The following is a 27,558-nucleotide window of genomic DNA, read 5'->3' as shown; positions in this document are numbered from 1 at the left end:
ATAACCCTTGATTTGCTTACTGATTAAAAATCTGACCATCTCAGCCTAGAATTTTAGAGCCCTCTGAGAGAAGTTCTTCTTTGTCTCCCTCTTAAATGTGGGACCCCTTATTCTGGGATTATGCTCTCTGGCCCTTGATGCTCCAACAAGGGCAAACAACCTCTCCATATCTATCCTGTCAATTTCCCTAAGGATCTCATATATTTCAATAAGATTGCCTCTCATTCTTCTATATTACAATAAGTACAGGTCCAATCTATTCAACCTCTCCTCAAAAGACAGTCCCTTTATACCTCGCAATAGTCTTGAGACCCCTCTTTGCACTGCCTCCAATGATAGTATGTCTTTCCTTCGGGGGCCAGATCTGTTCACAGTACTCAGTCTATGGTTTGATTAGTGCCTTGTATGGTTTTAGCACTTTTATACTCCATTTCTTTTGAAATAAAGGTAAACATTCCACTTGCTTTCCTTATTACCCACTGAGTTTGGATGACCAGGACACCAAAAGTGAGAGTGAAAAGTGTATAACATCGCACATGCTGCCATATTAGGTATAAGTACCTAGGTATAGAATCTTAAGAACAAGGTCGAAAGAAAGAACAAAGTTAAAAGTTAAACATTGCTATAATTATTGTCTAGCGTAAAACAAATGAAATAAGGTTAAAGGTTACACATTTTTGTGTTGTCTTCAAATTTGGCTATGGTACACTCACTTTCTACCTAATACATACAAATGTAAATAAATGAGTGCTATTATACATAGGATACTTCGATCTTTTTCTATAAATTCAGTGTCCTATGATCCTGCCCCATGAGCTACCTGAGAAGGAGCAGCACTCTGAAAGCTTGTACTTCCAAATAAACTGTTGGACTATAACCTGATGTTGTGTGTGATTTATAACTTTCACCATCAGAATGACCAGGAGAATCGACATTTTGGGCATAAGTCCTTCACCAGGAATGACCCTTGTGGGCTGGGTGATGAGAGATAAATGGGAGGGGTGGAGTCTAAGGGCAGTGGTGCTTTAAGTGGAGGAGATGCACTGGAGGGCATCGTCAACCACGTGGGAAGTTGTGATTTTGGAAGGAGGTGGCTATCTGGGACTTTGAGGTGGAATTGGTCATCTTGTGAACAGATGCGGCAGAGGTGGAGGGATTGGGAATAAGGGATGGCGTTTTTAAAGGAGGTAGGGTGGGAGGAGGTGTAGTCTAGGTAACTGTGGGAATCGGTGGGCTTGTAATAAATGTCTGTGGTTAGTTGCTTGCTGGACAGGTCCAGGAAGGGGAGGAGGTGTCCGAGATGGTCCAGGTGAATTTGAGGTCAGGGTGGAAGCTGTTGGTAAAGTTAATGAACTGTTCCACCTCCTCGTGGGAGTGTGAGGTGGCTCTGATACAGTCATCGATGTAGTGGAGGAAAAGGTGGGGGGTGTTGCCGGTGTAACTGCTGAAGGTGGACTGTTCCACGTACCTGTCAAACAGGCAAACATAGCTGGGTCCCGTACAGGTGCCCATGGCTACCTCTTTGGTTTGGAGGAAGTGGGAGGATTGGAAGGAGAAGTTATTAAGGGGGACGACCAGTTCAGCCAATTAGATGAGAGTGTCGGTGGAAGGATTCTGCTTGGGACAACGTGAGAGGAAGAAATGCATGGCTTGGAGACCTTCATCGTGACGGATCGATGGGTACAGGGACTCGATGTCCATGGTGGAACAGTCCATCTTCTGCAGTTACGATTGCACCAACCCCCACCTATTTCTCCGCTGCATTGATGAGTGTATCGGCACCGTCTCGTGCTCCCACGAGGAGGTTGAACAGTTCATCGACTTTACCACACATACCACCCCGACCTTAAATTCACCTGGACCATTTTGGACACCTCCCTCCCCTTCCTGGACTCTCCATTACAGTCTCCGGCGATCAACTAACCACTGACATCTATTACAAGCCCACCAACACCTCGTCCCACCCTATCTCCTGTAAAAACATTATTCCTTATTCCCAATTCCTTCGCCTCTGCCACATCTGTTCCCAGGATGGTCTCCTTCTTCCAAGATTGCAACTTCCTTTCCCCATGTGGTTGACGATGCCCTCCAACACATCTCCTCCACTTCACGCCCCACTGCCCTTGAACCTCAGCCCTCCCAACACAACAAGGATAGAATCCCCCTGGTCCTCACCTTCCACCCCACTGACCTCTGCATACATTGCATCATCCTCCACCACTTCCAAACGAGACCCCACCACTAAATTTATAATTCCCTCCCCACCCCTATCACCGGTCTGGAGAGACCATTTCCTCCACCACTCCCTCGTCAGGTCCATCTCCAACCAACAGCCTACACCCCACTCCTGGCACCTTTTCCTGCCACCATAGGAAGTGCAAAACCTGCGCTCACACCATTCCCCTCACCTCTGTCCAAGGCCCCAAGGATCCTTCCACATCCATCAGAAATTTACCTGTACCGCTAACAACGTCATCTACTGCATCCATTGCACACGATGTGGTCTCCTCTACATCGGGGTGACAGGATGCCTTCTTGCGGATCATTTCAGAGAACATCTCTGGGACACCTGCACACACCAACCCCCCCCCCCCTCGCACTCTGTCAAGGACACGTAGGTCTTGGTCCTCCTCCACCGCTAAACTGTTACCACCCGACACCTGGAGGAAGAATGCCTTATATTCCGCCTTGGGACCCTGCAACCACACGGGATAAATGTGGATTTCAACAGCTTCCTCATTTCACCTCCCCCCACAACAGGGGCGGCACAGTGGCTCAGTGGTTAGGACTGCTGCCTCACAGCGCCAGGGACCCGGATTCAATTCCAGCCTTGGGCAACTGGCTGTGTGGAGTTTGCATATACTCCCTGTGCCTGCATGGGTTTCCTCCAGGTGCTCCGGTTTCCTCCCACAGTCCGAAGATGTGCAGGTTAGGTGAACTGTCCATGCTAAATTGCCCATAGTGTTAGGAGCATTAGTCAGGGGTGAATGTAGGGGAATGAGTCTGGGTGGGTTGCTCTTCGGAGGGTTGGTGTGAACTTGTTGGGCCGAAGGGCCTGTTCCACACTGTAGGGAATCTAACCTAATCTAAATTACAAATGAGTACTTCAGCCACTTTGCCACCAGTTCTGGATTTGTGCCAAGTCAGGATCTCATTGCATTCTCCAAAAGTTAATGGGGAGACTCAGCATGGGGTCAGAACAGTCACATTGCTCTTGAAGAAGAATTGTGCAGTATTGTTAAATTATAAGTCTACCCAATATCGATGTGGTCCAGGATTGGTGTGGAGAGTATTGGAATGGTTTACAGCTCCTTTTGCCCTTTTACTAAATTAAGGAAGATTTCCCTGCATCGCAAGCCAAATGCAGGGTCTCTCCTGCATCTAAATGTGCTCAGCGGCTATAGTTCCCACTATGATTGGCTGCATTAAATCCAGTCCATTGATCTCTCTTGGAAGACAGGACTGTATTAGAGTATTAAGACCATAAGACATAGGAGCAGAAATTAGGCTATTCAGCCCATCGAGTCCGTTCCACCATTTAATCATGATAAGTTTCTCAACCCAATTCTCCCGCATTCTCCCCGTAATCCTTGATAACCTTGATACTCAGTCTTAAATATACTCAATGACCTGGCCTCCACAGATTTCTTTGGCAATGAATTCCACAGATTCATCACTCTGGCTGAAGAAGTTTCTCTTCATCTCCATTCTAAAAGGTCTTCCCTTTACTCTAAGGATCAGGTCCTAGTCTATCCAACAAATAGAAACATCTTCCCAACATCTACTCTGTCCAGGCCATTCAGGATTCTGCATGTTTCAATTAGATCACCCCTCATCCTTCTAAACACTGTCAAGTATAGACCCAGAGTCCTCAAATGTTCTTCATATGTTAAGATTTTCATTCCTGGGACCATTCTCGTGAACCTCCTCTGAACACACACACACATACACACACACACACACCAGGGCCAGTACATACTTGCTCAGATATTGTGCCCAAAACTGCTCACAATACTCCAAATGTGGCCTGACCAAAGCCATACAGAGCCTCAGAAGTACATCCCTGCTTTTTTTTTTAATGTCCTCTCAAAATAAATGCCATTTGCCTTCCTAACAACCGATTGAACTTGCAAGTTTACCTTGAGAATATCCTGGACTAGAACTCCCAAGTCTCTTTGTACTTCAGACTTCTGAATTTTCTCCCCATTTAGAAAATAGTTCATGCCTCTATTCTCTCGAGCAAAATGTATGGCCTCACACTTTCTCATGTTGTACTCGACCTGGGCACTTCTTTGCCCACTCTCCTAACGTGTCCAAATCCTTCTGCAGCCTCTCTGCTTCCTCAATGATATCTGTCCCTCTACTTATCTTTGTATTGTCTACAAACTTAGCCCAGAATGCCCTCAGTTCCTTTATCTAGATTGTTAATGTATAAAGTGAAAAGTTGTTGTCACAACACTGAGCCTTGTGGAACACCACTCTTCACCAGTTGCCATCCTGAGGACTCTTTTATCATCACACCCTGTTTTCTGCGAGACAGCCAAGCTTCTATCCATGCTAGCACCTTGCCTCTAACATCATGGGCCCTTCCCTTACTCAGGAGCCTCCTATGTGGAACGTTGTCAAAGGTCTTCTTGAATTTCAGGTAGATAACATCCATTGGCTCTCCTTGGTCTAACCTGCTCATTACTTACTCAAAGAATTCTAGCAGATTTGTCAGGCATGACTTCCCCTTGATGAAACCATGCTGAATTTGCCCTATTTTACCATACATTTCCAGGTATTCAGAAATCTCATCCTTCACTATGGATTCCAGGATCTTACTCACGACCGAGGTTAGGCTAATTGGCCTGTAATTTTCCATCTTTTGCCTTATTCCCTTTTTAAACAGGGGTGTCGTGTTAGCAATTTTTCTGGACTGCCTCCAATGTTGGAACTCTAGGGTGTAGTCCATTTGGTCCAGGTGATTTATCCACCTTCAGGCCTTTTAGTTTTTTTAGAATTATTGATATAATGCATTCATCATTATAAATATTGTCTCATCTGCCTAATGATGTTGGGGAGATGAGGTCTTTAGCTCAGATTTTCCATTCATTTTGTTGCAATACAATGATCCATTAACAAAAGAGCTTGAGTCCAGCATGATTCTTCAGAACTGTGTGATAGTGAGCGCTGCAGATGCTGGAGATCAGAATCAGGAGTGTGGTGCTGGAAAAGCACAGCATCAGAGAAGCAGGAAAATCGATGTTTCAGGCAAAAGCCCTTCATCAGGACAGCTCTTCAAAATTGTGCAAATTCTGCTGGGCGAGGGCTATCATTACAAGGTTGGTGCTGCATCACTGATTTCAAAAGCTTTCACTGTCACACTTGCACACTTATCAGTTCATAATTTGATTGGCAGCCCCAAGTGTTTAGAAGTTCATTAAAATGGTATTATGAATTCAAATTTTTATTTCATTAAGGGATCAAAAAACGTTAAATGCATTGGAGGTTTTCTTTTAATGAATGAATCCATCGATACCTACATAAGAACTTTATTTAATCTCAGTGTGTGTCCAGAGGTCTGCCCATGGTAGATACTGAATAAGTTGGCATTGTAGATGCACAGACAATAAAAATAAGGAATGCTGGAATAACACATCAGGTCTGGCAGCATTTATGGAGAGAGAAGTTGAGTTAATGTTTCAAGACTAATGTGATGCTTTCTCAGAACTGGGATCAGGAATAGTTGTGCATTTGCTGGGTGGACACATTGTGGTTTGAGTATACATGTGCAATTGTTCCAACCACAATAGGAGTTACAGTGTGAAATGACTGTTGGAGATGTTAATCCTTATGACTGTATTGTTTGGAGAAAAATTTAGGAAAGAATCCTATGGGATCTGAGCGATGTGGGCCGCAGCAGGATGTGAGGCACATTTAGGTAACAAGTCTAGCAAAGTCTATTTGAAATTCGGAAGCAACTAGCTCCATTTATTAAAAATCTGAAGAACAGCAGATGCTGGAAATCAAAAACAATAGCAGAAATTGCTAGAGAAGCTCTGCAAGTGTGGCCCCATCTGTGGAGAGAAATTAGAGTTAACATTTCAGATCCAGTGACCCTCCCTCAGAACTTATGGCAATGAGGAATTTTTTTTTTTATGCAGGAGATAGGGTGGGGGAGGGGGTAAGGAGTAAACAATAGGTGGAGATAGAGCCCAAAGAGAGAGAAGGACAATTGAACAGACAAAGGAGTGGATAACAATCAGGCTAGGATGGTGAATAGCTATTAACAGGGTCTCTTAATGGCTAACAATGGAGACAGAAAATAAGAAACTATGGGCCAGTTAACCTAATACCTGTCATCAAGTAAACACTGCAATCCATTAGTAAGGAAGCAATAACAGGATTTTTTGAAAATCACAGTAGAATCAAGGAGAGTCCACATGATTTATGAAAAGGGAAATCACATTTGACAAATTTACTGGAATTCTTTTAGGATATAAGAAGCAGAGTGGATGAAGGGGAACAAATAGATATAGTGTATTCAGATTTTGAAGAGGCATTCAATAAAATGCCTCCAAGGGACCAAATAACCTACTTCTCTTATTTCTCATGTTTATATGCTCTTAGGGAATGGAAGACGTTTGCTATCTTCACAGCCTCCATTTCATCTCCCTGTTGTACTGTAGACACAAAGTAATTTCCAATGCTGCCTCAAAGATATTGCAGCCTTTGTGTACCCAGATCACCCATTCGTTTGCCATCTCCATCATAATGTGGCAACATCCTTCAGTAAATACAGCAAAGCTTATTTGAAAACAGTGAAACAATTGCACAAATTTTACTTATCTGCAATCAAGCTACTGATCCTTTAAATAATATTACTTCAATTGTGCTGTTTCACACTCCATTTTTAAAGAATGCATAATGCAGGTGAGGCTCAAAGCATTGCTCTGCCATTGAATGTTTTGCTGTGTGTCTCTCCTCCTTTCAATCTCCTGTACTAATACCTCCAGTGATGATTAATCAGATCCCACCCATCTCCTTATCTGTTGTTTCATTTATTTTCTTTTGTTTCTCTTCTAGTTTTCCACAGGTAGTTTGAAGTAACTTCAGTGAAATGAGAGTAGATCTCATTTAATAGAACAGACTACCTTTCAGACTTGAAAGAGGTTCTAGCTATGCACACTTCTCGGCCACACTTCGTGCATCTAACCAGTTAACACAGCATTCTGCAATGGGTTGCACACCAAAATACCCCCCATAGCTGAAAACAAGCCTGGCAAACTATTTTCCACTTAACACTATTCACCTTAGTTGCTTGTTAACTAATTAAAAATGATTTTTCTTTTCCAATTGTTTTTGTAAAGATATATGGAAATTATATCAGTGCAATCCTATTTTGATTTAAAATCTTGAGCCTCGAATTTATTAACATAGATAAATGAGTAATTAATAATAACAGAAAGTAATTTATCAATAGTGATTATTACCCTCAAAGGAATAAAAAAAAGTTGTAAAGAATAGACTGTCTCAATCTGACAATATGCTCATACAACTTGCAATATATTACATAACATTAGTGACTCTGACAACCTGTTTCTGATACACCCTTGGTAAAAGCAACGCAGACAATCTGCTGCAGTCAACTGATGTAAACTGTCAGAATAATGGATTCTTTTCGGTTGTCACACTAGGATAATGCTACAGTCCCATCAGGTCAAAAAATCACCAAATCTGTCCAGCAGTAGTATAGGATGAGTGCATCCAACATGTACCTTGTCTTGTAACTCAAAAATTGTTAATAGCATTGAAGCTGTATGTTTGTCAGGGCATGGAATAGCTGCAGCTGGACAATTCTTTTTAAAGCACATAGTGAAATCTTCTTTTGTATACTGAAAATGGAATGTGTCCAGTGAACCACCTTGTTTTAATGAACTGTAGTGAATTTCACAATGCTTGCAACAGAAGGCATCTGACTAGTTCACAGGAGATTCCTAAATAATGCTCTATCTCTTTCTTGCTGAATGCTTTACTACCCTTACTTATTTGAAACAGATCTAAGCAGAGATTCAAGGCTTAGAAATACCAAATACAAAAGCAAAATAATATGTTTGTGCTAGCTAGCTAAGCACACTGTTGGGGCTCATCTTTGATTTGTAGCCAGTCAACACTAAACTTTGCACTGGGTTTGCACACTGAAATCTGAAAGGTGGTGAGCAGGAGCCTCAGGGATCAATGTCAGAGTGGATCGGCCTGAGGTACATGTAAAATTGGATTCTCAGTCTCAAGTTATTAAGTCAGCAAGCAGATGTACTTCGGCACCTTACTGTAGAAGGGGATTTGGAAAGCAAATCATATTCTGCCATCATGTAGGCTCTTAAAGGTTTGGATGGTCAATACAGAAGAAGGCTGATTCTGAGAGATGGTAGAGGTGCCTGGGAAGGAGTGGAGCTTTGATCTTAAAGTACCTATGATTTTTCTGGAGGAATCATAGCAATAAATAGAGAGCGCGGATGAGTGGGGTGGGTTGGGTCATGGGCAGTTCAGAGGGGAGAATGATTATGAGGGATGATCTAGAGTGGAATATCTGTGTTCAGGAAGGAAGGTAGTGGTGAACAGACAGAAGAATGATCAGGAGCGAAGACAGTTGTGAATGTGACAGTGGCCTTGAATGGAGGGATGTGGTACTATTAATTTGAATGATAGCGGTGATTAGGAGTTACTCTAGAGGCTGGGGTAAAGATGGCAACAGTATTTGTTTTTAAGCATTTGCTGTGGTATATGAGGAAATTAAGAAGGCATTTAAAATAATATAATTGTGTGAGTTTACTTTAGCAATACCTCAGCAGCACAAAATGAGTGCTGTCAGACATTGCTCTTTTTGTTCAGAGGATAAGAAGCATCATAACCTCTAGGAACAGATTTTACTATTCCTGCTGGCATTCGTCAAAAGGCATGGGAAGACTGGCCATTAAGATCTGCAGTTTTCCTGCAGGTTTGAGTGAAGCCTTCTTATTGAGCACAATGGCCTCTCTAGTACCAACACCTAGTGGCAACATCCATCTTTTGCTCTCACCAAGGTCTCCTGACCGAATGTGGTAATCTGGACTCAATTATCTTTATTACAGGGCAGTATTGATGGTGCTGACCTGGAATAGATGTAATGCCAGGATTGTCACTGTTCCAAGAAGCTCTTCAAGGCATTATATTGTCACTTAGAGGGGCAAAACCCCTAAACCAGGCAGTTAATTGCTTATTGCCTTAGAATTGGGTTGGACCTCTTGTAAATGGCTGCAGTTAGACCATAAGACCATAAGACATAGGAGCAGAAATTATGTCATTCAGTCCATTGAGTCTGCTCTGCCATTCAATCATGACTGAGAAATTTCTCAACCCCATTCTCCCACTTTCTCCCTGTAACCCCTGGTAATCAAGGACCTATCTACGTCAGACTTAAATATACTCAATGACCTGGCTTCCACAGCCTTCTGTGGCAATGAATTCCACAGATTCACCACTCTTTGGCTGAAGAAGTTTCTCCTTATCTCCGTTCCATAAGGTCTTCCCCTTACTCTAAGGCTGTGACCTCGGGTCCTAGTCTCTCCTACCAATGAAAACATCTTCCCAACATCTACTTTGTCCAGGCCATTCAGTATTCTGTATGCTTCAAATAGATTCCTCTCATCCTTCTAAACCCCACTGAGTATAAACCCAGAGTCTTCAAATGTTCCTCATATGTTAAGCTTTTCATTCCTGGGACCATTCTTGTGAATCTCCTCTGAATATGGTCCAAACCCAGTATATCCTTCCTTGAATATGGAGTGCAAAACTGCACACAATACTCCAAATGCGGTCTGACCAGAGCCTTCTAGAGCCTCAGATGTACATCCATGCTTTAATATTCATGTCCTCTCAAAGAAAAATGCCATCATTGCATTTGCCTTCCTAACCACTGACTCAACCTGCAAGTTTACTTTGAGAGAATCCTGGACTAAAACTCCCAAGTCTCTTTGCTCTTCAGACTTCTGTATCATCTGCAAACTTAGCCAGAATGCCCTCACTTCCTTCATCTTGATTGTTCATGTATAAAGTGAAATGTTGTGGCCCCAATGCTGAGCCTTGTGGAACATCACTTGTCACTTGCTGCCATCCTGAGAAGGACCCTTTTATCCCTATTCTCTCCTTTCTGCTAGACAGCCAAGCTTCTATCCATGCTAGTACCTTGTCTCTAACATCATGGGCTTATTTTATCTTATTCAGTAGTGTCCCGTGCGGCACATTGTCAAAGGACTTCTTGAAGTCCAGATTGATAACATCCATTGGTCCTCCTTGGTCTAACCTGCTTGTTATTTCATCGAAGAATGTTGGAAGATTTGTCAGGCATGACCTCCCCTTGATGAAACCATGCTGACTTTGCCCTAATTTACCATACACTTCCAATTATTCAGAAGTCTCATCTTTCACAATGGATTCAAGGATCTTACCCATTGCTGAGGTTAGGCTAATCAGTCTGTGAATGTCTGTCTTTTGCCTTACTACCTTTTTAAATGTTAGTGAGTTTCCAGTCCTCCCTGATTCTAGCAATTCCAGAAAGATCACTTCTAATGCCTCCACTATCTCTTCAGCTATCAGTTGTGTTAGCCCCAGATTTTTGACCCTCCAAGGGAGCATTGCCTGCCCTGACAAAATCCATCCCATTAACCTACTTCTTTCTCCATCGATGCTGCGAGAGGTGCACAGTATTTCATGCATTTTCCTTCCAGATTTCTAACATCCACTGAATTTTGCTTTTATATAAACACCTAACTCTACCTTACGTAGCTCAAATCCATTGAGATGCAATTCCTTTTAAAATTGTATGCAACCACTAAACATTTTCTGCAGTAATTTCAACGGTTTTGAAGGCTCAGTTGGCAAAGCGTTCACTTTTTTGTGTCCTATAAATAGATAACAAGTATCAATGTTACTTTATTTTGACAAGAATGTGGAATCAATGAGTAAATGTAACTTGATCTTGTACACTGTTGAAAATTGGATCTATTTGCAACATAACTGCATCATTAAGATCGCAAATTATGACATGAACAATAACAATGAATTGTAATATCTAGGTGCTTCTAGGTGACCTTTTTTTATTCAGGATGCTATCAATCCCGTTTTTTAGTTATTATGTTTATCTTTGTAAAACATGAGGCGTAGAACGGTACCAGACACCATGTTGGCTGACACCTCAGTATATAATGGAAATACTGCTACTACATCCATTTTTTGATTGGAATAAATCTGTTAAGGCATGAATGAAACAAATTAATTCAGCTGCTAACATTGGCTAACAAGTTATTCCCTGTTCATTTTTGTCTCACTGTCTGTGTGAAGTTACCTTAATAATATCTTCATTAGTTGACCTGCACTGAACGGAGGGTGACACATCTGTGATGATTCCATTCATTTCCACAGCAACGACCTTTAAAGGGATGGCCACAGTCCTTCCTGTCAGTATTGCAGTATTGATAATCTCTGTATCCTGGCAAAGAAGGAAAATAGCACACTGTTAGTCTTCGGATAGTTCATTCTTTTCACATGTTTAGCAAATTAGATTGTAAGTCAGGAAACTGTAGATGCAGCATTCAGGTTTACTGTACAAAGTAATTTGGACGAAAGCTGCAAATTGCAGGTCAAGTGAGGATGATTCAGCTTCAATTTTTGATTTGTTTCTTCTCTCACATGTTCGTTGATGATTGATGTGAAATAAATAACTCTTTGAATTCCTTTTACTTTATGTCAAAGTAATGGCCAGTCAATCTGCTTCTGACAACTTGAGTTGAAACTTCATCTCATTGTGGGTCCTGTTGGCAAATGATTTGCATTTTTAAGATATTTATATTACCCAAACAACATTAATTTAGATGTTAATTTAGAAAATGGTAAAAAAAAGAACTTAATTGCAGACACCAAGAAAGCAAATGAAAAAGATGACTGCACCACAAAAAATACCCACTTGAAATACTAAATAAAAACCTCATGAACTACGGATGCTGTAAATCAAAAATCAAAACAGGAATTGCTAGAAAATCTCAGCAGGGCTGCCAACATCTGTGAAGAGTTAATGTTTCGTGTCGAGTGACCGTTCCTCAGAATTCTGTTCTCGGACCTGTTGAGCTTTTCAAGCAATTTCTGTTTTTGTTTCCCACTTGAAACAGGTTTGCATTACTTAAATATTCTTAAGCATAAGCTACTTAACTGCATAATGAATGCTGACCATGTAATGTCTTAAAATGAAAACTTTGTTCTCACTTATGGTTTCAACTTATGTGTGCCCTCATACGCAGTAAACAGGAAGAGGTAGTCTCGGAGTTCATATTCTTTCTTTACCAATTATTACACCACAAACCAACATTGAACAACAATGCTGAGGCCATGAAAACACAGCCAGAAGACCTAGCATATGAATATTGTAGAACACACAGCAATGTGACAGATCTTCATACACAATGTGAATATTTGATAGCATTGCGTAAGTCTCACAAACCCTGACACACATTAATATAAACCTGACAAAGAAATGAAAGCATCACACTGAACATACATGACTACCTCGATAAAATACATGGTATGCTCAATGACAATTTCAAGCTCATATCTATAGGACCTGCTGTGATAGACTCATTGCCACACTTCAGCACAAATTGCAGAGGTGATTGTTAGACTTGGTTTTGAGATATCTACCAAAATATATTATAGGATTTGTTTTCATGGCTCACTCCATTCACACATGTGTAGGCTTCCCAAGACACACAAAAAAGAATGTCCCTTTATGTCCTGTTTTATCTGTGACTATCACAACACAGAATGACTTGGCCAAATAGTTGACACAGTTGCTGTAGCCAGTTTTAAATTTGTTTTGCACAAATACTGTGAGGGAGGTGGTGGCATAGTGCTAATGTTACTGGAGCTAGTAACTTGTGAGCCTCGGGCTGATGTTTTAAGGACATGGGTTTGAATTCCACCACAGCAGAGATGGAAATTTGAATTCACTAAAATCTGGAACTAAAAGCTCACCTGATAGCCACAAAGTAACCATTGTCAATTGTTGTAAAAAATAATCTCATTCACTAATGTCCTTTCGGGAAGGAAACCTGATAATCCTTATCTGATCTGGCCTACATGTAATTCCAGAGCCACAGGTTCACACTTAACTACTTCTGGGCAGTAGGGAAGACAGTAAATGTCGGCCCAGGCAGTAATGCCCATAACCTGTGAATACATTAGAAAAAAAAACTTGCTCAAAGCTCAAACAAAACTTAAATATCAAGAGCAATATCACGTCCATGTGCTATTTCAACATTGTTAGCCTATTCACCAAAGTGCCAATCAAGGAAACCATTGACAATTACATTAGATTGCTATACCATGGTAACCTAGATGTACTACTGGTGTCTGAATCAGTTTTCTTTGTACTGATGAATCTAGCAACCCATGTAGTTGAGTTCAGTTTTAGTAAGACTGTATACGCCAATGTTGATAGTTTTGCCATGGGATCCCTTTGATATCCTATCAAACATCTTTATTATTTACCATTACCATTACTTTGAAGGAATGATATTAACCTCTTACTCTTTGCAGACTTTCAATGTGTAAATGACATATTGCAACATTTGAATCCACAGCTACATCAAAGAATTTCTTTACTTAGCTGCATAAACTCCATTGTGTATTTAAATTTACCATTGAAATGGAGCAATCAAATGAAACCCCTTTCTTTGAGGTGTTGCTTGAGAAGTTTGCTAATGAGTTCTCTTCGACTAACAATTGCAAGGCTATATTCACTACTCAATATACACTTTGGGATTCCAAACAGTCCACATGGGACAAGATCAATTTCATTGACAACCATATGAAAGGTATGCAGTCTACCTTAGGTTACCTTTGAAGTGGAAGTGGACGTCTCAAATATTTGAGAAACTGGCGAACTTAGCTGACTCATGCTGCCAATATGCTACCAGTAAATATGCGAGTGGTATATTTCACTAACATGATGCTGCTGTCAAGCCAAAAAGACGTTTTGTCTGTCACAACAGTAGTGTGGTATATGTGTTTCAGTGGCAATATTATACCAAGTTGGTGGGTTGTACTTCCCAGTGACTGGCAGTCTATAAAAAGCAATGTATCCCATTAATTGTCCTCAGCAGGCAACCTACTGACTGTGTTTAACCAGCCCTTGCTTGCAAACCTCTCAACTCTGCATTCAGTATGAATCTGCTATTTGAAAAATTATACCAGAAACTAATTTAAGATTATCAGTCATGTTTGCAGGCTGATTAATTTATACATACGGAAAGATACATATATTCACACACAGCACACTGTTCTTTGTAGGTAAAATAAATTTTTCCATATATTGCACCGCTTTTGTTATGGAGATTGAAAATCTCAGCTGCATTCTTCATGGCAATGCCATGATCAATTGGAATCAACTTGCCTGGCCTAAGTTTAATCAGAAAACTAAGACTGATAATTAGCAGTTTCTGCTGCATCTCCTGCGAATCACTGGTCCAATAAACCAGCATCCATTTATCACAATTATGAATTTATGAACTCTTTGTAAGTTTGACTTCTTGCTTTATGAGTGGAAGATGAGAAGCATGAAGATCATGAAGTGAATGTACTAAAGCCAAACTTACAGATGACACAGAGATAGGCAAGTTTTGAGAGGGATACAAGCTGTTTACATAATGATAGTGATAGGTTAATTAAGTGCGCAAAAAGTTGGCAAATGGTGTACAACATCGGAAAATGTGAAGTTGTTCATTTTGGAAAGGAGAACACCAGAACAGAATAGTATTTAAAAGGAAAAAAAGCTCCAGAAAGCTGAAACACGAAGGGAATTGTGAGTTGTGCATGAAATATACAGAAAAGCTGGCATACAGGTGCAGCTGGTAATCAGGAAGAGTAATGGAATGTTGACCCTGAGGGCTCTTAGACACAGTGATGATGTCACTACCTCTCAGCAAGAGACTCAGGTTCAAATCCCATCTGCTCTAGAGGTGCTTAACAGCTTCTCTGAACAGTTTAATTTAAAATATCTGGAATCCTGACCCTTATTTCAAAGGGATTGAAGTATAAGAGAAGGGAAATCTTACTTCAACTATACATGGTGCTGGTGAGACCACATTTGGATGTTTAAGATGCCAGGGAACAGGTGCAGGGCATTGATTTGGGTTTGTGTGAACAGCCAGAGATCATGGTCCATGTTGGGATCAATGAGATCAGAAGAGAAATGAGGTCCTATAGCAGACTTCAGAGAGTTGAATAGAAAATTCAGTATGACTTCAAAGGTTGTATTCTCTGGATCACTAACATTAGAATAGAAGAATACAACATACGAATGTGTGGCTCACAAGGTGGTGCAGGAGAGATTTTAGATTCTTGAAGGACTAAGACTGTTTGTTTCTGGGGGTGTTGGGAGCTGTACAAGTTGAATTGGTTACATTTGAACAGGAATGGAACCAATGTCCTCAATGGTGAGTTTGCTAACACTCTTGGGGTGGATTTAAACTAAACTGTCAGGGGACTGGATCCCGACAACTAGTTCAGAAGGAAAATAAACTGAGAAGTTAAACAAAAGATGAGTCTAGAAGGCAGAGGAAGGCGAGAGAAGAGAGAAGAAAGCTTTGCCATGCTAAATGGAATATATTTTAATGCAAGAAGCCTAAAGAATAAGATTGATGAGCTGAGGGAAAATATAAACATATTAATATTTTGCCTTTTTTTTGGAGTATGGTAACATACATAGGACCGAGATTTGGCTGAAAGTTGGACAAGATTACCAGCTCAACCTTTCTGATCATATGCAATTCAGACAAAATATAGAGTGAGGTGGGGAGGTTGGGGGAGTCGCAATATTGATCAAGGAATCTTTTAAAGCATTGAAGAGGGATGATATCTTGAAAGGATTAACAAATAAGACTACATGAGTAGAAGTAAAATCTTCAAAAGGAGCAAACTGTCTACTCTCAAATACCCAGAGAGAGATTGAAGATCAAATATATTACCGGATTTCAAAGAAATGTAAGAATAATTGGCATTAAAGGAGGTGATTTTAAATACCCAAATTTTAACTAGGTTAGTTTTAGTGCGCAAGGTAGATTAGATTACTTACAGTGTGGAAACAGGCCCTTCGGCCCAACAAGTCCACACTGCCCCGCCGAAGCGCAACCCACCCATACCCCTACATTTACCCCTTACCTAACACTACGGGCAATTTAGCATGGGCAATTCACCTGACCTGCACATCTTTGGACTGTGGGAGGAAACCGGAGCACCCGGAGGAAACCCACGCAGACACAGGGAGAATGTGCAAACTCCACACAGTCAGTCGCTTGAGGCGGGTATTGAACCCGGGTCTCTGGCGCTGTGAGGCAGCAGTGCTAACCACTGCGCCACCGTGCCGTCCTGAGAGAGACAAAATTCTTAAATTGCATCAGAGAACTCTGCTTTGTCCTTGTCTGTTTGAAGACATCTATCAACATTTCTCTTTTAAATTAGAACAAAGACTAGAACAATGAACAATACAGCACAAGGATGGGCCCTTAGGTGACATCTTCAGTGCTTTGGTGCCTCCTGTGAAACACTGCTGTACTGTGTCTTCTGGATTTTATTTGGCTGTGTTCTTGTTGCTCCTGTTTGCCGGTTCCAGTAGTTCATTGTCATAGCCGGTATATTGGGTTTAGGTCTATGTGTTTGTTGATGGAGACTGTGGATGAGCGCTGTGCTTCTAGAAATTCTCTGGCTGTCCTCTGTTTAGCCTGCCCTATGATTGTTGTGTTGTTCCAGTCGAATTTGTGGTCCTTGTCATCTGTGTGTACAGGAAGTGTTCGGAAAAGCAACACACACAGACCAGATCCTGAACTACCACCCAAACACACACAAGAAATGCTGCATTAGGACCCTGTTCAAAAGGTCTACAAACACTGACCTGTGAAGAAAAGAAGAAGAACATCTCTACAGAGTCTTCACCAAAAATGGATACCCCTGCAACTTCATCTGCAGATGACTAGCAGACAAACAATGCGACAAGAACATGCCAGGACCTAACACACGAGCCACACTACTTTATATAAGAAACATCTCGGAACTGACAGCCAGATTTCTTCGCCCACCGGGATTTATGACAGCCCATAAACCCACAGCCACGCACAAACAACAACTCATCAGAACAAAAGACCCTGTACCCATCATGTGCAAGACTGAAGTAATTTACAAGATTCCACGCAAAGACTGCGTGAAATACAACATAGGACAAACAGGCAGACAACTAGCAATCCACATCCACGAATAGCAACTAGCCACTAAATGCCATGACGAGCTGTCCATAGTAGCCATATACACAGATGACCACAAATTCGACGAGGACAACACAACGATCATAGACAAACTAAACAAACTAAACTAGAGGACAGCCAGAGAATTTCTAGAAGCATGGAACTCATCCACAGACTCTATCAACAAACACATAGACCTAAACCCAATATACCGGCCACTACAACGAACAACCGGAAAAGACAACCAAAAGCAGCAGGAATGTAACCAAATAAGTTCCAGAAGACACAGTATAGCAGTGTCTCAAAGGAGGCTCCAAAGCACTGAAGATGTCACCTAGACTTGCGACTAAACGTCTGCAAATCAACTTCCCAGCTCGGTGAACATACCCACAACCACGGCTAATAGAATTATGGTTGCTGGTCCCAAAGTGTTGCTCCACTGATACCTCAGTCACTTGCCCTGCCTTATTTCCCAAGAGTAGATCAAGTTTTGCACCTTCTCTCACTTGTACAATCACATACTGAAACAGAAAATTTTCTTGTACACACTTAACAATTTCCTCTCCATCTGAATTCTTAACACTATGGCAGTCCCAGTCTATGTTTGGAAAGTTAAAATCCCCTACCATCACAACCCTATTATTCTTACAGATAGCTGATATCTCCTTGCAAATTTGTTTCTGAATTTCACGTTGACTTTGGGGGGGGGGGGGGGGGGGGGTGTGTTTATCATACAATCCCAATAAGATGACCATTCCTTTCTTATCTCTTAGTTCCATCCAAATAACTTCCCTGGATGTATTCCCATGAATGTCCTCCCTCAGTACAGCTGTAATGTTATCCCTCATCAAAAAATCCACCCCCCCCTCTCTTGCTTCCCTCTTTCTTTCTTCCCTTTCGCACTTGTATCCCGGAACATTAAGCTGCCAAACCTGTCCATCCCTGAGCCACATCTCTGTAATTGCTATGATATCCTAGCCCCATGTTCCTAACCATGCCCTGAATTCATTACCTTTCCTGTTAGGCCTCTTGCATTGAAATAAATACAGTTTAATTTACCAGTCCGAACTGATTCTGTGCTTTGTTCCTGCCTGCCCTGTTTATTAGTTTGTAGGCATTGCAGGAGTAATGTTGCAGTTAAGGTACCACACTAATATTGTACTGGAGGGTGCAGAAGACATTCACCAGGATGTTGCCTGGCCTGGAGTGATTCAGCTATGTAGAGAGACTAGATAGGTTGAGAAAAAAACAGAAATTTCTGCAGAAACTTAGTAGGTCTGGCAGCATTTATGGAGAGAGAAAAAAAAACATTTTAAGTCCAATAACCGTTATTCAGGACTGTTCTGAATAATTTGGTTCTGTTTCAGATTTCCAGCATCTACACTTCTTTCTTTTGCTCTAGATAGACTGGGTTTGTTTTCCCTAGAGTAGAGAAGCCTGAAGGTGAATCTGATTGAGGAATACAAAGTCTTGAGGGGTAAGACAGGGTAGATAGGGAGAAATGTTTCCTTCGAGTAGAGGGATTAATAACCGGGGACACAGTTTTAAGGTAAGGAGCAGGAGTTTTGAGGAAGAACCTTTTCACCCAGAGGGCTGTGAGTATCTGGAATTCACTGTTAGAAAGGCTGATCAAGGCAGGAGCCCTCAAAACATTTATTAAGTATTTAGATGCCATAGCATACAAGGCCACGGGCCAAGTGCTGGAAATGGAATTATAATAAATAGAGAAATAGGGTTCTGGGTAATCCAAGACGGAGGACAGGAAAAAATTTCTGGCTGTAACAGGCTGCTTCTTTTTTGAGGTATTTTAGGTATTGGAGGTGATTTCCTCGAATTCCAGGAGCAGCAATTACTGTTTTATATGCTATTGCATTGCTTTGGAACTTTGGAGAAAAAAAAGTCAAAACAACAACATCTTTAAAAGCGAGGGATAGACGAAGGCAGCATATGGTCTGGGCGGCACGGTGGCACAGTGGTTAGCACTGCTGCCTCACAGCGCCAGAGACCCGGGTTCAATTCCCGCCTCAGGCGACTGACTGTGTGGAGTTTGCACGTTCTCCCCGTGTCTGCGTGGGTTTCCTCCGGGTGCTCCGGTTTCCTCCCACATCACAAAGATGTGCAGGGTCAGGTGAATTGGCCATACTAAATTGCCCGTAGTGTTAGGTAAAGGGTAAATGTAGGGGTATGGGTGGGTTTCGCTTCGGCGGGTCGGTGTGGACTTGTTGGGCCGAAGGGCCTGTTTCTACACTGTAATCTAATCTAATCAGTGCAGGATAGAGCGAGAGAAAGAAACCCACACTGCTAACTGACACAGCAGTGAACCTGCGCAGTTACTGCCTTTGCTGTTGAATTCATGTATCGCTGGACATCGGAATGCATCTAGGAAAGTTAACAAACAGCAGAGTTCACAACTGATCTTGGATGAGTGCCAGTGGAAGTGGTGGAGGCTAGTACAATTGCAACATTTAAGAGGCATCTGGGTGGGTATATAATAGGAAGAGTTTGGAGGGATATGGGCTGGGTGCTCGCAGGTGGGACTAGATTGGGTTGGGATATCTGGTCTGCGTGGACAAGTTGGACGAAGGGTCTGTTTCTGTGCTGTGCATCTCTATGACTCTATGACTGTCTGACTCGTTACTTTTGCCAACCACCCCAACAATCCTGCTGTTTTTACATCTTTCTAAAATCTGTCTGCATATTCTCTCCTCTATCTCCTGCTGGCTGTTGGGAGGCCTGTAGTATACTCCCAGCATTCAACTTTCCTATTCCTGAGTTCTACCCATATTGCCAGAAGACTATGTGGCTCCTCGAATAATAGTCTGTATTGAATGATTTAAAAGTTAGTTAATGCAGTTACAGTCATTTCTGCTATAGCACGGCAGTTGTAATCCTGTGCCATGCTGCGCTATGTAAGAATCGTGCAATACAAATAACACTCAAAGTGTTGATGATGTGAATGCACTATAGCCAACACACATTTTAAATGTTCACGCTTTAGAAACAGCGTGCCCTATTTGTCAACTGTGTAACAGCAAACGTGCGTTATAGCAGAACGACCTGGAGATGAAACATGCGATATAGCAGAACAACCTGTACTTCATGTGGATGGTGTGAAAACAAAAAAATAGGCTTCAAAAGCAAGTTATTTATATCTTAGTCTAACACAGGAATTGCAAACCATTGTTTTTTTTACTGTTCAGGCAGCTGACAGAGTTGAAACGACTATTATCAAAATAAATGCTGTGTTCCTACTACTTCACTTGTTCTATTACTGTTTAATATATCTATTTGACAATCTAAAATTATGACAGAACTATTGAACTGTTATTCTGCCACATTCCAATATCAAATAACAGTTGAAAAGACAGCAGAGAAGCAATTAACTGAAAACTTGCTTTGTAGTTGCTGTTTAAATTTGACTTATATGCCAAAGTGAATATGAGGTGACAAACGGGAAATTGTTGAATGTTTACTATTGAAAATAAGACTGGACAAATGTGATTTGGCCAACTACAGCAGTTACTGGCAATCATTAGCAAACTGATGGAAGCATCTTCAACAGCTCTACCAAGAGGCAAATATTTAGCAATAAACTGCTCACCCTAGTTTGGCTTCTGACAGGAAAACTCAGCCTTAAGCCTTTTTATATCAATAGTCCTCGCATGGATGAAAGTGCAAAATTCTGAGGTAAAATGAGACTGACTGCCCTTGACAAAACAGCAGTATTTGACCAAGCATGACATTGAGGAACCTCAGTAAAATTGAAGTCAGTGGAATTTGGGGTAACTCCCACTGGTTAAGATTTATATCTAGCATAACAGTAGACAATAATGGTTGTGACAGTAATCTTATCATCTCCAGGACTTTGCACACACGATCCTTCAGACATTATGCTAGGTCCAACCACAAATGTCTTTGAGAGAAGAAAATTGCCATCCTTACTTGGTCTGGCGTACATGTGAGTCCAGACCCACAGTAATGTACAGAGAACATAGAACATTGCAATGCAGTACAGGCCCTTTGGCCCTCGAAGATGCACCGGCCTATGAACCAATCTGAAACCCTTAACTTACAGTATTCAATTCTCATCCAAATGCCTATCCAATGACCATTCAAATGCCAGTAAAGTTGGTGAGTCTACAACTGTTGCAGGCAGTGCGTTCCATACCCCTACTACTCTCTGAGTAAGGAAACCACCTCTGACATCTGCCCTATATCTATCACCCCTCAATTTGAAACTATGCCCCCTCGTGCTAGCCATCACCATCCTAGGTAAATGGCTTTCACTGTCCACCCGATCTAACCCTCTGATTATCTTATATGTCTCAATTAAGTCACCTCTCAACCTCCTTCTCTCTAATGAAAACAGCCTCAAGTCTCTCACCCTTTCCTCATAAGAGCTTCCCTTCATACCAGGCAACATCCTAATAAATCTCCCCTGAACCCTATCCAAAGCATCTACATCCTTCCTACAATACGGTAACCAGAAGTGCACGCAATATTCCAAGTACGGCCGCACCAGAGTTTTGTACAGCTGCAACATGACCTCATGGTTGCGAAACTCAATCCCTCTACTAATAAAAGCAAACACACTGTATGCCTTCTTAACAGCCCTATCAACCTGGGTGGCAACTTTCAAGGATCTATGTACATTGATACCGAGATCTCTCTGCTCATTTACACTACCACCCATCTTACCATTAGCCTAGTACACTGCATTCCTATTACTCCTTCAAAAGTGAATCACCTCACACTTTTCTGCATTAAACTCCATTTGCCCCCTCAGCCCACCTCTGCAGCTTATCTATATCCCTCTCTGTAATCTACAACATTCTACGGCACTATTCACAACTGTACCGACCTTAGCGTTGTCTGCAAATTTACTAACCCATCCTTCTACGTCGTCATCCAGGTCATTTACAAAACTGACAACCAACAGTGGCTCAAAACACTTCCTTGTGGTATACTACTAGTAACTGAAGTCGAGGATGAACATTTCCCATCAAGCACCACCCTCTGCCTTTTCTCGGCTAGCCAATTTCTGATCCAAACTCCTAATTTGCCCTCAATCCCATGACTCCATATTTTGTGCAGTAGCCTACCATGGGGAACCTTATCAAATGCCTTACTGAAATCCATATACACTATATCAACTGCTTTATCCTCATCCACCTGTTTGGTCACCTTCTCAATGAACTCAATAAGGTTTGTGATCCATGACTTACTCTTTATAAAACTGTGTTGACTATCCCTAATCAACTTATTCCTCTCTAAATGATTATAAATCCTATCTCTTATAACCTTTCCCAACACATAACCTGCAACCAAAGTAAGGCTCACTGGTCTATAATTACCAGGGTTGTCTCTTCTCACCTTCTCGAACAAGGGAACAATATTTGCTGTCCTCCAGTCTTCTGGTATTATTCCCGTAGACAATGATGACATAAAGATCAAAGCCAAAGGCTCGGCAATCTCCTCCCTGGCCTCCCAGAGAATCCTAGGATAAATTGCATCTGGCACAGGGGATTTATCTATTTTCACACTTTCCAGAATTTCTAACACCTCCTCCTTGTGAACCTCAATCCCATCTAGTCTAATTGCCTGTTTCTCTGTACTCTCCTCGAAAACATTGTCATTTTCCAGGGTAAATACTGACAAAAAATATTAATTTTGCGATTCCCCTATCTCCTCTGACTCCACACACAACTTCCCACTCCTGTCCTTGATTGGCCCTAGCCTTACTCTAGTCATTCTTTTATTCCTTTTAATAGATATAGAAAGCTTTCCCTGCTCCTATCTGCCAACAACGTCTCATGTCCCCTCCTTGCTCGTCTTAGCTCTCTCTTTCAGTCTTTCTTGGCTACTTTGTAACTCTTAATCACCCGAATTAAGCCTTCACATCTCATCCTAACATAAGCCTTCTTCTTCTTCTTGACAAGAGATTCAACTTCCTTAGTAAACCATGGCTCCCTCACTCGACCACTTCCTCCCTGCTTAACAGGTACATACTTATCAAGGACATGTAGTAGGAGTTCCTTGAATAAGCTCCACATTTCTATTGTGCCATTCCCCTGTAGTTTCCTTGCCCATCCTACGCATCCTAAATCTTACCTAATTGCATCATAATTGCCTTTGCCCCAGTTATAACTCTTGCCTTGTGATACATACCTATCCCTTTCCATCGCTAAAGTAAACATAACTGAATTGTGGTCACTATTACTAAAGTGCTCACCTACCTCCAAATTTATCACCTAGCTGGGTTTATTACCCAGTACCAAATCAATGTGACCTCACCCCTTGTTGGCCTGTCTACATACTGTGTCAGGAAACTCTGCTGCACACATTGGACAAAAACTGATCCATCTAAAGTACTTGAACTATAGTATTTCCAGTCAATATTTGGAAAGTTAAGGTGCCCATAGCATCTACCCTGTTACTCTCACTCCTATCCAGAATCATTTTTGCAATCCATTCCTCTACATCTATGGAATTATTCGGAAGCCTATGGAAAACCCCCAACAGGGTGACATCTCCTTTACTGTTTCTAACTCAGCCCATACTACCTCAATGTTTCTGCCAAAGTAATGCTGTCCTTGACTAACAATGCCACACCTCCCCCTCTTTTATCATCGTGTCTGTTCTTACTGAAACATCTAAATCCCAGAACCTGCAACAACCATTCCTGTCCTTGCTCTATCCATGTCTCTGAAATGGCCATGACATCGAAATCCCAGGAACCGACCCATGCTGCATTTCACGCACCTGATTCCGGATACTCCTGGCGTTGAAATAGATACACTTCAAACCGTTTTGCTTGCCGGTGCCCTCTTGCGACCTCAAAACCTTATTTCAGACCTCCCTTCTCTCACCATCCTCTATACTCGAGCTACAATTTAGGTTCACATACTCCTGCTGAATTAGTTTAAACCCACCCAAACAGCATTAGCAAATTTCCCCCGGGATATTGGTGCACCTCTGTTTTTGACTCTTAACTGCCGTCGGGGCAATTAGGGATGGGCAATAAATGCTGGCTTAGCCAGTGACACATACATCCTTGAATGAATTAGGGTGGCATTGTGGCACAGTTGTTAGCACTGCTGCCTCACAGCACCAGGACCCCCGGTTCAATTCCAGCCTCGGGCGACTGTCTGTGTGGAGTTTGCACAGTCTCTGCATGGGTTTCCTCCCACAGTCCAAAGATGTGCAGGTCAGGTCAACTGGCTATGTTAAATTGCCCATAGTGTTAGGTGCATTAGTCAGAGGGGGGTGGGTTGCTCTTTGGAGGGTCAGTGTGGACTTGTTGGGCCGAAGGACCTGTTTCCACACTGTAGGGAATCTAATCTAATCAAAATCTTCATCAGCTTCATCCTACCTTCAAAGACCAACAATAGAAAAGTGCATAAATAATTATGCTGTGATTCACAACTCCTCAGTTAATGAAGCAGGCTATGTCCACAGACAACCAGATTTGGGGTAACATTCTTGCCACATAAGTATTCTGCAATTTACATCCCCAACCTAAGAGAGTCTAACCACGGCCTTTGACATTCAATGGCATTACTATGATCAAATTCACCAACTACATCTTGGATCATCATTAACCAGAAACTTAACTGGACTATATCATTACAAAAGCTACAAGAGTACATCTGAGGTTGGGTATTCTATAGTGATTCACATCCTGACTTCCTGAAAGCAATTCCACAACCTATAACTCAAAAGCCATGAGTTTTAGGGAATACTTACCACTTACATGAGTGAGAACAGCTCCAACAACATTCAAGACAAAAAAACCTGTTGATCAAAATACTAACCATCACCTTAAAAATGCACTGCCTCCAACAGCAGTTCAGTGTGGTTGAAATGAAAAGCATGTATCAATTTGTATAGCAGTAACTCATCACTGCTTCTTCTGCAGCACTTGAAAACTATCACCAAGAAGGTCAGGATGCGTGATAGAGTTGTGTTAACATACAATGAAACACCCTGTAATTAGGTCAAATCTTCATTGTGAATGAGATGCAGCCATTTCTGGAAGAGAATTCCCAGCAGGACATTCATTTTAACCAAAGCGAAAATTTCACCAGATTCAAGCCAATTAAGGATTGTTTGACTTTAGTACTGGTGGAAATATAGAAGATTAAGCCTCTGGTTGTATTGCTGCTTGTAGATACACTTGACCGGAGACTTATTGTCACAGTTTGTCACTCTTGTCTGTCCTGGACCATCCTCACACATATCCACTGTGTATTGAAGGTACTTCATATTCATTAATGTTTGCGCACTTGAGTTTGAAGGATTATGGAATGTCTAGAGACTTTTATTTCTCCAAAAAGACACATTGGAACTTACTTTTTAACAAGGCACTTCTTGGAAGCCAGGTGGTTCCATCTAATTGATGGTCTTGGTTGCTTGAATTCATTTCAGGGAAAACATTGAATTGTTTTATGGTTGTTGTGGTGTTTGCAGACTTTGAGTTTGAGTTTGGACTTCTTTAGTTGAGGAAAGCATGCCAGAGAACAAGCTTCTCAGTTTGAGGCTCTTGTTTCTGAAAACCTTTATTGTGAAATCAGGATGAAACTTGATTGTTTCATCTGGAAGAATTATTGAAAGAATTGTATTTCTCCTGAGCAATTGTCTGTTAAGACCCCATATATAACCATGTACACTAGAATACCAGTTAGGACAGACTGTCCTAACCTTTTTTGCCTTCAAGAAAAATCATGACTGACCAGAAAACATTTTTCTTCTTAAAGTGAAACTTACCAGAATCTTTTTCCCATTACTTGAAGCTTGTGCGTGTCTATGCTATGTGTAATTTAAGAACATAAGTATTTATATTTCATATTACAAACTGTGTGTGTGCGAGTCAATTTTGCATCTTCATTGAATGGGTATGTTTCATATTGAACAGATCATTTTGTATTTATTAAAGAAACCTGACTAATGAATGCTTTGATTCTAGATATAATATAGAGAAAGTACATGATTGGTCATAATGGGATTTGGGTCAAATATTTTCATGTTATGTTGTGACCAATGGAGTAATCTGACTAAACAGCACATGCTCCCATCTCAGTTTTAACAGTGGTAATGCATTAGCAACTACTCTGTAATATCCAATTTGGCATAAGCTCACTAATGCTTGTTCTCACTTTTATTTCTGTTTCTTGAACTGTTTTTAGATGTTCTTTTGTTCCTTCATTCTCGCTTAGAACTGTTCCTATGTGCCTCAATTGTAAAGCTTTCTTTACCTCGTTTGGTCCATTGCATGCTTCTATATTTTGAAGACTCTTGATTTGAATCATCATACAATTCACATTTAAATTCAGTCCATCTTTATTGCTACTGGAACCTTTTCAAATGCACACATTATCTGCTATTTCTTTCATTCTGTTAAGATACCACCTTCAGATGCATAACTCTCATTTAGTGACGTATTTCCAGCTCCAATATTTCATCATACACTTCATTAAAATTTCTCTTCAGCCCATCTACATGCATTCTTTATTTTATTTTCAATCGAATCATACTCGAATTTGTTTTTGCCCCTTTCCTCTATATATCATCATTGCTGGTATCCCAGCTGTCTTCTATTCTGCCTATTATTTACCCTATTTGGCAATAATGACCACTGCAGTGATTCTTCTATGTGATAATTTTGAGGAGATGCAGAAATCTTGCAATGAAGTTACAAGGATGTTGCCAGGGTTGGAGGTTTTGAGCTATAGGGAGAGGTTGAATAGGCTAGGGCTGTTTTCCCTGGAGCGCTGAGGCTGAGGGGTGACCATATAGAGGTTTATAAAATCATGAGGGTCATGGATTGGGTAAATAGACAAGGCCTTTTCCCTGGGGTGTGTGAGTCCAGAACTAGAGGGCATAGGTTTAGGGTGAGAGGGGAAAGATATAAAAAAGACCTAAGGGATACCAGCTGGAGCATGAGTTGCTAGACTGTCTGAGTGGTAATTTGCCCTATTGAGTGCTGACAATATCCAACACTCTTTCACTGTTGTATTAGAGTAGGGTTAGTATTCTAAGGCTGCAAACCACCAACCATAATCATATGAACTCTGTCTGTGACCTTCTCATGTGTTGCAGTGGAAGCTGAGACAACAGTCTGTTGACATTTCATAGCATGGTTGCTTGATAGTGCTGACAAAGAGGTACATATCCCTTTCATGGTGGAAAAAATGTGCTCCAAACTCTACGTAATGCCCTTGGCAACGCTGGAACCAGATTGCTCCATTCACCT

The 27,558-nt window shown here is 41.4% G+C and overlaps 1 protein-coding gene across 4 annotated transcripts in view; it reads right to left on the bottom strand.

Moving 5' to 3' along the window:
- Positions 1–27,558, bottom strand: part of tmem132e (transmembrane protein 132E) — a 726,703-nt gene that overhangs the window by 172,028 nt on the left and 527,117 nt on the right. For all 4 annotated transcript variants that reach the window (XM_087977485.1, XM_043718710.2, XM_087977486.1 and 1 more), the window contains one exon: positions 11,366–11,509. In XM_087977485.1, the coding sequence (XP_087833611.1) occupies positions 11,366–11,509 (144 nt within the window). The remainder of the gene's footprint in view (positions 1–11,365; positions 11,510–27,558) is intronic.

This window comes from Chiloscyllium plagiosum, unplaced genomic scaffold (assembly GCF_037043375.1).
Source record: "Chiloscyllium plagiosum isolate Xiang-an unplaced genomic scaffold, Cpla_swu_hap1 HiC_scaffold_31, whole genome shotgun sequence".
Classification (NCBI taxonomy): Eukaryota; Metazoa; Chordata; class Chondrichthyes; order Orectolobiformes; family Hemiscylliidae; genus Chiloscyllium; species Chiloscyllium plagiosum.
The sequence above is the reverse complement of the archived record's forward strand: the minus strand, read 5'-3'. Positions and strand labels throughout refer to the sequence as shown.